Consider the following 12,747-nt stretch of genomic DNA (forward strand, 5'->3'; position numbering starts at 1 on the left):
GTTTGATCCTTCCTGCGCCTTGGAAACTGCATGGAAGAGGAAAGTATACTGCAAAAGCGTAAGAGTGATAGCAGGGGAGAAACCACACTGTTCCAAAGGATGTGGTCTAGGTTGGGCCTCCAGTACATCTGCCCTGGGCTGTTGCCTGCCAGTGTCTGTCAGGTTGACTTCCTTAGCTGTACTTGCTTATCAGTTTAAGTCTAGAATCTTGCTTTAGACTTAGGAGACTTAGGAGGCCCAGCAGTTTCAATGAGCTTATAAGGCAGAATGTTTCTGTGTCTGTTGCACAGGTGGGGTAGGGATGGCTTGCTAAGACAGAATTCCTTGTAAGAGTGAAATCCTGTCAGAATCTGTTCTGAAACAATTTTTACTTAAATCACAAGATCTTTAATGCTATCTCTCTTGGAAAGAGAAAACCTTCAAAAGGTCAAGCAGATTGAAAACCTCACCAATCTGCTGTTTGCAGCATGTGGCCTGCATTTTCCTCACGAATTGGACTAATAAAGTTTGCTTTATTGAGCTATACTTTGAGAATGTTGATCTGTGTTGTCAAAATTGGGTTTGTGCTATTATGAGCACCTCAGCAGCAGCTAGTAATGCATGAAGATACTGCTAAGTGTACATGCATAGTGGAAATGTGTGTAATTTTTAATGCAGTGGTAGTATCTCCTAAAAAAGCTGGATTATGTTTCATGGTGTGGTGTTTAATCCCACTGGATAAATGCATACTTGTATAAAAACACCTTCCGTGGTGTATTCTACTGCTTTCCAAGCCATTTTTGGCTGCTTTTGGGAAAGAGCATCTCATCAGGGATCATGGAACCATTGGAAAGCCAAATAGTCTATCCAGAAGAGGATCTGACTGTTTGGGTATGGTATGGGAGATGACCCTTTTAAACTGAATTTTGTCCTGGCTTTCCAGGCTCTCAACTTACAGCCTTCAGCAGTTTTCTGCTATAGTTTCATAGGCGTCCTAACCTCAACAAGGTATGTGTGTAATATACATATGGTTAAATAACTGAAGTGTACAAAGATGCTTGTAAGATGGAGATCACGTGTCTTTTGGTGCCCATGTTTTCTGCTTCTGGGGGTCTGATGCTTGTTCTTTTGAGATGGTTACATAAAATGTGATAAAAGTGCAGCAGCAGTACAAACGCTTTTCAGTAATTCTGTTGGAAATGTGGTTTCTGAAGACTGAGGTGACCACAGTCAGCAGGAGCTAAAATCTCAACAGAAAAGAACTTACAACACCAATGATTTCTGCAGATACCGTTTTTCCTGCTTAATTTCTTATTTAAATCTGTTTATAGATCTTTCTTCTTTCCTATAGCCATCTTTGTTTTTGCATGCTCAGAAATGCATCCTGCTGGAGGACTGAACATGTACTTCATATACCTATTCAGTGTTATATTCTGAGATCTGCCATGGAAAAATACACAAGTTTGTGAAAATTTTGAAATTTGAAATGCAAACTCGGCCATGGTCAGACATAAATCCGTGAACAGCTGTAGTGGTTGAAAATGTTATCACCCTTTGAGCTAGAAATTAGTGACTTCACAGCTGAGCCTTTTGAAACAGCATATGAATGTCCCTCATCCACTTCAGTGCAAAGTCATGTGCTTTAGTTTAAGCTGCTTGTAGCATCTGTTTGAAATAGAAGAGTTGATTTATTATTTTTTTTCCTGGGGGAAGAGAACACCCAAACAGATGTTAGTGCCAGCTCAGCTGTAAGGGCAGTAATGAACATCTGCAATATCTTTACTAACAGCCTGCTTTTTCTTTGGGGGCTATCTAATGGTGGCTTTGGATACACAGCATTTTTTTTCACAGCGCGACAATTTCCAGATATGCTTTGGTGAGGACTCAGAAGAAAGGATAATTCAGGCAGAAGATACATTAATAATCAAGAAGTGGTAGAAAAAAGACTGTACATAGTAAGGAGGTACTATGAACTAAGAACTAGAAAGGCATGTTTTCAGGCATATTAAAGTGAGGACATACACATGCATTGTAAATTATTCAGACTATTAGATTTGGCTGCATCTTGACTATAAAGCAGCTGTATTTCTGTTCCTGTAGAATGAAGTACAGTTTAACTCACCTGAGATTATTTAATATCTGTAAGTTAAAGACGAGGGATCTTAAGCTGAGAATAGAACACTGTGACTTGAGTTGTATTGCTAATGGGGACTGCAAGCAAGAGTAATTAGATCAACAGGATAGATATTTTTAAACATTGCAAGGCACAGCAATGGATAACTTTTCATGAAGCAGAGAGAGCAGTCCCGCTGTGCTGTGGAGAGTTCCAAATTGTACCTTTCACTGATTGTAAGACTTCAAGTTAGAAATTGTTGGTTTAATTGATGATTGATATATGTTCATTGGCTTCCCCTAGAAGTATCTGTTAAATGGACATGTGATCCTGTGGCTGTGGGTGGAAAACTTTGGTCTTCCAGCTTCAGAGAAAATGTGGCTTTAGGTCATTCATGAGAGGTGTGAACTTAAGATCCACAGTCTCTCAGTTCATGTGTTCTGGCCTTTCTCTCCAAGAGCAATGGTAATGTTATCTTTTTTTCTACCATTATTATGATTTTTTTTTTTCTTTTCCTGTTTTAAAAAAAGATGAGGAATAAGGAACGTTCTCGGACCTGCCCCAAAAAAGTGATCATGCTCTCTTCTTCCACTGCACCTTCCTCTCCACCGTATCCCAGGCAGCAGGTGATTCCCTCTGCATGTTCTGTCCCTCTCTCTTCATTACTGCTTGTACAAGTGACTAGATCAGTTACCGGATATCCCATTTACAAATCCATTTCCAATTTTTTTTCAGATTGTGATAGGGCTTCCTCAGCCTCTTAGATTAGAATCATAGGTCGGCATTAGCTCACCACAAGCATGGAGAATCTCCATGGGAGACTCTTGAGATTTTACCATAGCATAATTTGTAATTACAGTAGCCTTTTTCAGTTTTGAGTTGCAGCAAAATAGAAATGAAATGTTTGGAGTAATGCAGGGGAAGAAAACAGAGCTTTTCTCTGTCTCCACTTTTTGTTTAAACAGGTGTGACTGAAAATTTGCCCTTGTATCCATGACACTCTTTTAGGATTACTTCTATGAAGAGATTTTTTTGAGTACTGTAGTGGCCTGTACATGTCCACTGTGGTCCTTCTGTTTCCCCCACACCCAGGCCTTTGTCTCACAAGAGTTTGTGTTCAGTCTGTCTGCGTTTGGATTTGGAGGAGTGAGTGCAGTTCTGAACACAGTGTATAAATGTGTGTCCTGATGCACATGTATTTGTTGTCCTTCTAGTTAGATATAACCTGAAATCCTTTACTGTTTGTGTCTTTTTGTATGTGGTCATCGCGCTTCTTTGAGTTGTATACTTTTAAAATTTTTATTTCATTTTCCTACTGCACTAGTAAATTCCACTCCTCCCTGATCAATCCTGAACTAAGCTTGAGGTGATAAGGCAGCTGCAGTTCCATAGACCTCTCACAACTTTACATGAGGATAGTACAAATAAGTTTCCCTGTAGGTGGAAAATGTTTCTTTGTTGAACACTTGTATGCCTATGAACTCTGTAAAGGCCTGTTACCTTTTAGCAGAGTAGAAAAGCCTTATTCTTGGACATGAAGTTTGACTTGCCTTATTACTGTGATTTCTCAGAGTTTAAGTTACATGTTATAGTTAATCTGGACAAATTATTGGCAGCCTCTGGAGCACACATTCTTTACTGCCTCTGTGGTGTCTGCATCTGCAAGATAGGTCAGGTCTGCTTACTGATCTGATTTAAAGCTGTCCTAAGGAAAAAAGTGGTTAGTTTTCTGGCACACTGTGGACAGCTTATGATGCAAAGAAGAATACAGGAATGGACATCTAGGTAGAATGGGTGGGGAAAGTCCTTTTCATTAGCAAAACCCAAATTTAAACAGATCTGAGTGTAGTATTATCAGATGATGTGACAGCTAGCTGCCTTCCTCTTGTCGACATCCTTTGAAAATTTTGACAGATACATTTTATGAGAGAAGAAAGGTTTTCCCCAAGCTTACAGGTAGAGAAACTAAGGCAGCTGAATGCTGAGTTTTACTTTTTAATCTATGGCATGGGATTCATTTTCCATATGGAGAAATTGGCTTTCAGTCACTAAAGACCTCTTAGCCCTTTATTTTCCCTCCTTAGCTTCTCCAAGTGTTTGCTTGTCCTGTGTCTTTCTGGTTGCCTAGTTCAGTCATGAGAGCCAGCTACTGCTGGGTCCAAGTGGACTTGGACCATTTTCTGTGTTCTGTACTGTAGGAAATGTTTTTTTTGCATGTCTTCTTGCTTGAAGAAGAAATTAATAATAAAATTTTGGCTTCCTCTTTTTAACTCTGAGGAATTTTACCCCTTGTGCTATAGAACTGGTCTGTTAGACTCAGCTGAGGGGTCTGCTTTTGGAGACACTCTTTTTTTCCTTAGGAATGATTTCTTTTCCTTAAATTGTCTTGGCCCAGGCCTCATAGTGAGTCGGATAGATCTGCGTCCTTGCTACACTGATGTCTTGGAAAACCTGTACCTCTGTGCTTCTAATGTATTCATTCTGCCACTTCTTTTAAACTTTCCATTTCCTTCCTTTGATCTAACATCACAGTATGAGTTTTATTGAGTGTTTTACTATCTTTATTGTACTAATTTCATTACATTGTGGTACTATATCGTGGTTTACTGACCTAATACGACTATATACTTTTTTTAAAAAATTTCCCTACAGGAGCCAAGTTATTATTGCCAGTTTTAGAATATTCTTAATAAACTGTTCTGCTATCATTATGGCCTCTTTTCTGCCTGCATTATAAGAAAAATCTTATGAAGTGTGTTTTGACTAGGAAGTTGGTCTGTGATTGTTATTAAGCTCACAATTTGTTGCCTGCAGAGAAACAGGGAACCTGGTGCCGACAGTCCCGGGGAGCAGAGTCCCAGACAGGAAAGGGTAAAGAGCATGAACAAATGGCATGGATGCTGATGACACAAGGCTGTGGTGGATGTTTGCAATACAGAGAGCAAATATACCGGGTAGCAAAACACACTTACCCTAATGCTGCTGTTAACACGCTGGTACTCCTGAGAGTCAATTAGGAGTGATGATTTCTGTGTGATAGCCACATAAATGCATAACAAGCCTTCATCAACAATTTGCTATATGCTTTTATTTTGCTGTAGATCTAGCTAGCCCATAAGCTCTTCCCATTCTTCTTTTTCTTTTACACCTCTTTAGTGAAGTATGCTGTGGCTGTAGCAGAACAAGAAGAGTTATATTTTGTGCTAATTCATGCGAACATGGTTGCATTGTTTTCACTGCTTGCTTTCTGGATGGTTAAACAACTGGCATTCCCTCTTGCCTCCTACAGGCCAAAGTAAAAGCAAAAATGATGAGGCATTATTTAGTATAGAGACTTTGAAGCCTTCTTAACAATGAAATATTCAACAGTCTGTCTGAATGGCTCAGTATTATAGAGGAGCTTGGGAAAAGAAAAGAGAGGCACTCAAAAGAATTGGTTGATTTGAATTCATATTGACAAATTAATTGACATTCCAGTAAAGGCTTTGAATGAATTAAGTCATAAGTGGTAGCCAGATATAAAACTGTTATAACTTTCAGAATGTGTTGTAACAAAAGGCTCTTGTGGGCTGAGTGTTTTCTGACAGGCAGAAAAAAATGAATAAGCGTGTGTTTGCAGTGACACGGAAGCCCACAGCTTTATAATAGGCCCTAGTTTTAGTGAAAATGATCTAGTAGGAAGGAGTAGGTGGAACTCAAAGCAGCTGAAAGTAGAGAGTATTATTAATGCATCTGAATGGGAAAAGTGTTTCTCCTAAACTGGGTGTGAACCTAATTTTCTCTTCTGCTTTGGAGGACATTTAGCAATATGGAACAGCACCCTGACATTTTTGACAGATCAAGCCTGAGGTTTGTTCATGCACACATTTGTAGTTCCTGGTCTATTTACTTTTGAACTCTGCAAACAAATTAGCTGAAAACTGTGTGATATTGCAAGTTACACGCCTGTCTTGTACAGGAGGCCGTAAGCCAAGTCTTTTTTCCATGTCACTAAGTGCACTACACAACAGTTTAAGAAGATTGATATGAAAGACCAGAATAGCAGAGGTGTCAAATATTGTGCATGGGCTGTGTTGACATGGCAGTGCAGTCAGAACAAGTTAACACAGTGAAGTTGCAAAAGTAAAACTGGCAGCTTCTGTGATAGTCTGATTTTGCTTCAACCAGCCAGGCTCATTAACAATGCTTGCTTAGGTACGTACAGCATTCACTTGCCGTTTACCAGCATCTTTAAGGAAACCAACTCATTCATTGTGAAAACTGAAGTACGTTACCTAAAATGTGTTTCAGTGTACAAAATCTGAGAAACACAAGTATGTAAAAGTTTGGTTATGTAAAGGAAATCCTTGAAAATTGAGAACTATGGTGAAATAAGTTGGCAAATAAGCTCCTTTGTGCATGATAAAGCCACAAATTATTTTGGGGTGGGGGGTGGTAATGCCAGAGGGAGAGGCCACATGCTTGTTTGGTTTTGGCTGCAGCAGTGCTAGATGGGAGAGTTGTGAATAATGACTAATTCAACTGTGTTTTTCTTGGCCTTGAGGCTAAAAACTTAGGACATCGTTAGAACAGTAGACATAGGGAATAAAAAAAGTCTTCACATGGGAGCTTCTCTTACTGTTCTGCATGTAAATTTCATACCTTTTGTCTGGCATTTCGATGTCTGTTCCTTTTGGGGCTTTTTTTGGCTGGTTTTGTTTACTTCCTCCCTCCTTCCTCACCTCACAGAGATCTCCTCGTTTATTTTCTGATGACCAAGCCCCTGAGAATGTTGAGCAAAGGGCATGTCAGCTGGCTGCCCTCCTGGAGTCCAGACCTGCAGTGAGGCATCAGGTGACTACAGCCCTGCATATCTGGTGTCCCCTATTAGTGCGGGATTCTGGGTACTGGTGACATCTGGGGTCAGAGGGATAGAAAAATTCACCAAAATACAGTGACCGTTGCTGTACAGTCATGTGGTTAAAAAGACACGGTCAACTGTATTTTGTGTAGTATTTTTATCCTACTTGCCAGCTCTGTCTCCTTGTTTGATGAATGACAGTGTTTCTGTTTCTCAAAACATGATATAAACAATAAGGTTAAAAAAAAAAAAGCCTCCAAAGCTTCAGAATACGTGCTGAAAACCACCTGGACTCCAGATCAAATCATCTCACACTGGTCGTTTACCAGTCAGTTGTTCACAGATTTTACTTGCTTCTGGAAGCAAAAACATTCACATTTTCCAAGCACATTTTCCTGGCTCTGAAGTACTACTTTTGTGTCCGTACTTCCTGTATATTTATTTCCAATGGTAGAGTTGGCAGCTTGTGCAGATTTTCTTTGATTCCAGTGTGTGCTTTTGGTTTGGTTTTGTGCTTAAATATTCTCTCCAGTGTGTCGCCTTTGGCATATGGGAGCATGCCAGTTTGAACAGTGGTGTCTTTAGTTTCTAGTTTCTTGCCCCTATCTCTGTTTTCAGTTATCTTCAACAACATTTGGCAAAACTGGAAATTGCTTTTGGAAAACACCATTTATACAAGTGATTATTTTTTTTTTTAATGACTTACTGTTTTCAGTTAACTGTCCAAAATCAAGCTGTCTTCTTGAGTTGGAGTATAAGCAGTCCCAGAGCTTTTGCTGGTGGCATAACTTTTCCAAGCCATGCCAAAAAGAAATTTATAACATGTAGGTCACTCTTCATTGCTGTTCTTTGGAGTTTGCTCTCTTTGCTGATGATTAAAGTCAGGGAAGCTGTTCTCCAGGAAGGAAGAGTGAACCTTTGGCTAGATTTGAGATAGGATTTGGGGACACAGAAGAATCTATAAAAGACTGAATAGACTAGTTGAAACATATTAGCACCTGTTTGTTAATGGGTGACACAACTGAATATCTCCAGCATGATCCAAAGACAGCATGCTCAGGTACACCTCCTTACTCAGTTGATATGGTGGTATAGAAATGAACATCTAGACCAAAACATCTTGCTCCTACCTTTTGTGTTGCTCACTAGAACTTTCAAGTTCCTTTTGAGGGTGGAAAAGATTAACAGCATTACGATGCAAAGATAGAAATTGTTTTTGAAACTCTTAATTTCTGTATAGTGCAGAATTAAGGAGGAAAGAAAATAGAGGGGAGATGGAGGACAAAAAGTAGAGGAAAGGATGAAGTGGGTAGGTAGAGCGGAAAAAGAGGAAACAGATGTTGGAAACACTGCAGGCAATGATGGATTATGATGTGGGATTTAAGGGAAGAAAACAAGAAAAATAGTAAGAGAAAGAAGGCTGAGCAAAGTAAGACATTTTCAGAAAAGAAGTTTGATTGAATGTTGAAGATCTTAAGTATAGAAAATTTGTGTATAAAGTAAACAGTTATATTTCATTGAATTGGGGAAACTGTGAAAACTAAGCTTTTACATTTTGTCCAGTTTATTTAATCTTGAGGCTAGCCTATTCTAAGTGGCTAGAAATAGCTGGTTTTGTGGCTCATGCAGCTACAGGGCATTTATTTTTCCTTTTTATAACTAAAAATGTAATTTTCTTGCAAAAGAGTGTCCAATATTTAAAATGTGCATTACTTTTCTTTCCAGACTAATTTCTAGGAATGCACAGTTTCTACCAGTGCTCTTTTTGTCTCATACTTCCAGCTACTTTTTTTTTTCCTATTAATGTGAAGTATTCCTTGGGAGATAGGCGTAATGACCCATAGAGATAATGAGAGGGGTGTGTTATTTAGGTCCCCTAAATCCTAAATATGAGAGGGGTGACAAAATTTTGGGCTCTCCTCTGAGGAACCAGTTTCAGAAGGGTGCAGATTCTTAGTTTGGAATTTATTGTTTGCCATTTGATAGGCAAGAATAGCAGATTGTTTTATATTGTTTCATTCTTTTTAGTGTGGTGTTTCCAATCTGGTTACAGTAAATTTTAGGTTGGAAATTTGGTGCTGATTACTGGCATGCATACAAGGTAACTTCTTTCTCTTCCATCCCCAAGGAGAGTGGGCTTTTGGTTTATATAGTTAAAATATAGAAGAGTTCTTACATGGCCTGAAATATGATCTTAAGTGCATTGGGTCAGTAATACAGAACAATGGGAGATACAGGAGGAGCAGAGGAAATTCATTTGGGATCTTTGCCAGTGGCTTAGTTGCTTTGCTTACAGGAGGTTGGACATCTGTGGAAGTAGGTAACTGCTTCCAAATGGTCCTAAATAACTTAAAACCTAATAAAGAGCAAATTAAGAATAACTGATTCTGCCTCACTAGGGAGAAAGCAAAGATTTATACACTGGACCTTTTTCTCCATGTTTTCCTACAGGAGTCTTTTTTTTTATGGTGGGCAGAAGGGCCTGAGTTGTTTTTTTTTTATTTTCTCCTTTTCCCTCTGTAGCCATATATGATTGTTTTGATTTTTATTTTATTTTTTAGCCTGAGACTGAACCGTCTCGCCGATTCTTTGTTGACCAGTGGGAGCTCTCCCTTAGCCTCCGTTCTTCTAATCGCCCTTCTTCACCTTCATCTGACTCTCTTCGACAGGTAGCAATGAGCATTGCAAGGTGCATCAGCTGTGTTCACTTGCTGCGCCCCAGTCCCACAGCCAAGGACACCCCACAAGACATGGCTAGGCTTGCAGTGCCTCACCTGCAGAATGCAATGCCTGTGCATATTCATGCACAAATGAAAAGCCAGAGGCAACCTGGCATAGCCTGGTTATTATTAGCCATAAAGCAGTATGAAATAAATTTGAAGTTTAACGTAAATGAAAAGCTTGTGGTACATCTCACTCTCCAATCAAATTTTTTGAGCACTGATAGTCCTTCTGGCTTTGCAGTAAAGCTTTCTTGTTTTGCTTGCTGCTTTTGTTGGAATCCTGGGCCAAACTACAGAATGCATTTGTGCATATATGTTTAACGGACGGTGTGAAATAAGTAGTACTTTGGCTTTCTAAAAACATCACTGAGATTTTGAACTACTTGCAGTTGTTGTACATAAACAGCAGGAACTTGATTTGACCTAAGCTGGAGTGGGTTCTTTGCCTGCTCTTCAAAGTGCTGCAGAACAATGCATATTTTGAAGGTTTTTGCCCATGGGAGGAAAGATAAAGTGCTTCATTTAAGACCCTGTATTAGGCCAGATGTGATGTGTAGGAAAAAAGCAAACCAAATCAGAAACACAGAACCCCAGATAAAAAATTCAGCAACTAAATTTCCCACACCAAATAGTACAAGGTATTGTGAGTCAAGTTTAGCATAATCACTATGAAACATGGAACTTCATGTGTTCTGGTAGAGATTTAAAGATTCTGAAGCATCTGCAAAAATGGTCGTATGAAGTTTTCAAATCAAAATTTGTTCAGTGGAGACCTGGTTCAGCTAAAAGAGAATTTTTCCAATGAAAAAGCTTGAACTAACTTTTAAGAAAACTTAAAAAGCCTCAAAGGTTTCTGGTCTTTTAGAGGAAAAAGGAAAACTCTTGGCCAAATGGTTATGATTGCTAGTTAAAGATCAATGCTGAAGAAAATTTTTCCAGTGAGCACCATTTTAAATGTAATATTCAACAAGAGATGATATATGTTGTTGAAAGGCAAGTCTGCACATATGTGTATGCACACACTAGCTGAGGTAGAATATGGAACTTGGAAAATTTTTAAAGACAAATCATATTTCTTGCATATATAAATACTGCAAGTGCTCTGCATCCTGGGGTGGAATCAGTAGACAGAAGTTCTTTCTGTGTAGGAGTAAACCCTCATTACTGCAGTGGCACAGAGCTTAAGGAATTAGGACTTCACTGATAGCAGTGGTGATGTCTGATGGCTTGAGCACTCCGTTTTCAAAATCTTTTTCCCCAAAGAAGTACCCATTCTGTGGTGAATTTCAGTTTTTCTGATGCTTCTTGCTGTTCTCATGTCTGAACATGTGAAGGTCTTAAAGGCTAATAACCACATGTATTAAATTTATGCTCTATTATTAGTTGTGGGAGATAACTAGTGTGCTTCAAACACGTTCTGCTACACGAGTAAAGGGGGTTTTGAGATACAACTTCAGTCCGTCCTTTCATAAAACCGTTACCTTTGGTATTTTACACTTGCTAGAAGCTGGAGTGTCTCTCTAATGATCCTTCATTTGCTGAGGAGACTCCCACTAGAAACATTCATAATGCTTTTAGTCTGGAAAAGGAAAATTGCTTGGTGTGCTTCTTGCTGCTCTGAGTCAAATACATAGTGTTTGCAGTGTGATTGAGCTAACATGGATGTAACCTCATGATTTTCTTAACCATGTAATTATTGCCAACGGTTGTAAGTATTTCCTGTGAAAAATGCTTCCTCCGCTCCTGCGGTGACTGAACTTGGCTTGCAGATACTCGTTTTGTACATGCAAGGTAACAGCCAGCCTGCCTAGATTTCTCAGGATACTGGAAGGTTTTTAGATATCCAGAGTTCTGGAGTCAGTCAGTACCCAGATGGAGAAAAGCCTGGTCATAAAGCCATGTTCACAGTTGAACCAATATATGTTCCAGATGTATGCAGGTATGGCTTTAATGCATTGGATGGGGGTCTTGCATCTTTTCCCATATAAACCTCTGTGTATTTTTAACATTGGAAGAATTCATGTTTTTAAATCAGTGTGAGTTTCTTGGTTAAGGATTTTTCCCTCCTCTAGGAATGCTCTATAAATGAATTCTTTGCAGTTGCTAAACATATGAATACGCTGTTGTGATCAGCATGTTGCAATAGACTACATAACATACCTTCTAAAAGATCTTTGTTTCTGATGCCACTTTTACCTGGAGCCTAAAGTCTTATCCTATATTTGGCCTTATCTTTGAGAAGTGTCTATGCTCAGGTTTCCAGGTGCAAAATACTCCACAAGTCAAAGTAGGATCTGCTTTCTTCATCATCATTGTATTTCTAGAGCACTTAAAGAATGCAGAATGTTGTAAGCCGCCTTTTCCCTTCTTACAGTTGATCCTGGTCTATACTGGTGATTTCTGATGACACTAGCTTTGCTGTTACTACTTGTCACTCCATGTTGTCCACTGTCTTGGCATGATTTGACCTTTCTGCACCTTTTCACCACCTAACTGTTATCATTTACTCATTTTTTTAATTTGAGGTTGTTTTTTTTTTTTTCTTTTCTCACTTCACTGTTGTTTTATTTCATCCATCTGGTAGAAGTATATAAAGATGTACACAGGCGGAGTGAGCTCATTGGCTGAGCAGATAGCCAATCAGCTTCAAAGGAAAGAGCAACCCAAAACCCTTCTAGACAAGAAGGAACTGGTAAGACAATGTACAGAAGATGATGTGTGTTTGTGAATAGATGTACTGTAGATCTGAAGTATTGTGAGTGTCCAGTTGTTACTGCCATTTATGGAACCTGTCATAGCTTTGTGAAAGACTTCGTTTCCCTCTCTCCATTCACCCTCACTCTTGTCCTCATTTTCCTTGCAAAATGTTTTAATCTAATCTCAGTGTCCAAGCCTTGTGCATGAACAGTTGAGAAATTGCTTGTCATATTCATGAAGATGTGTTTAATCCACTGGGGCTACTTCTGCATTATTGTTTTCTGGAGGAGATACTGATTTTGATAATGTAGGTCTAAGAATTGCTGTTTGAGGGATTTCTAATTGTGTTGGCTTTCCATCATATACCTCATTCAGTCATTTATTTCAAGGTCTTC

The 12,747-nt window shown here is 39.1% G+C and overlaps 2 protein-coding genes across 20 annotated transcripts in view; one reads left to right on the forward strand and one right to left on the reverse strand.

Annotated features, from left to right (window-relative positions):
- The window catches only part of LOC102047184 (tubulin alpha-4 chain-like), a 121,769-nt gene extending 118,080 nt beyond the window's left edge, over nucleotides 1–3,689 (reverse strand). The window contains exon 1 of the mRNA XM_055712840.1: nucleotides 3,676–3,689. The gene's annotated coding sequence lies outside the window, so the exon portion shown is untranslated. The remainder of the gene's footprint in view (nucleotides 1–3,675) is intronic.
- The window catches only part of MICAL3 (microtubule associated monooxygenase, calponin and LIM domain containing 3), a 161,711-nt gene that overhangs the window by 74,938 nt on the left and 74,026 nt on the right, over nucleotides 1–12,747 (forward strand). For 14 of the 19 annotated variants that reach the window (XM_055712819.1, XM_027807630.2, XM_055712820.1 and 11 more), the window contains exon 18: nucleotides 12,240–12,347. The exons of 4 other annotated variants lie outside the window; for them this stretch is intronic. In XM_055712819.1, coding sequence (XP_055568794.1) covers nucleotides 12,240–12,347 — 108 coding nt within the window. Of the gene's footprint in view, nucleotides 1–2,622; nucleotides 2,719–4,906; nucleotides 4,964–6,820; nucleotides 6,926–9,493; nucleotides 9,602–12,239; nucleotides 12,348–12,747 lie in introns of all 19 variants that reach the window. One more of the 19 variants, XM_055712835.1, reaches the window with a different exon arrangement.

The sequence above is a fragment of the Falco cherrug genome, chromosome 5, assembly GCF_023634085.1.
Source record: "Falco cherrug isolate bFalChe1 chromosome 5, bFalChe1.pri, whole genome shotgun sequence".
In the NCBI taxonomy this organism is placed as follows: Eukaryota; Metazoa; Chordata; class Aves; order Falconiformes; family Falconidae; genus Falco; species Falco cherrug.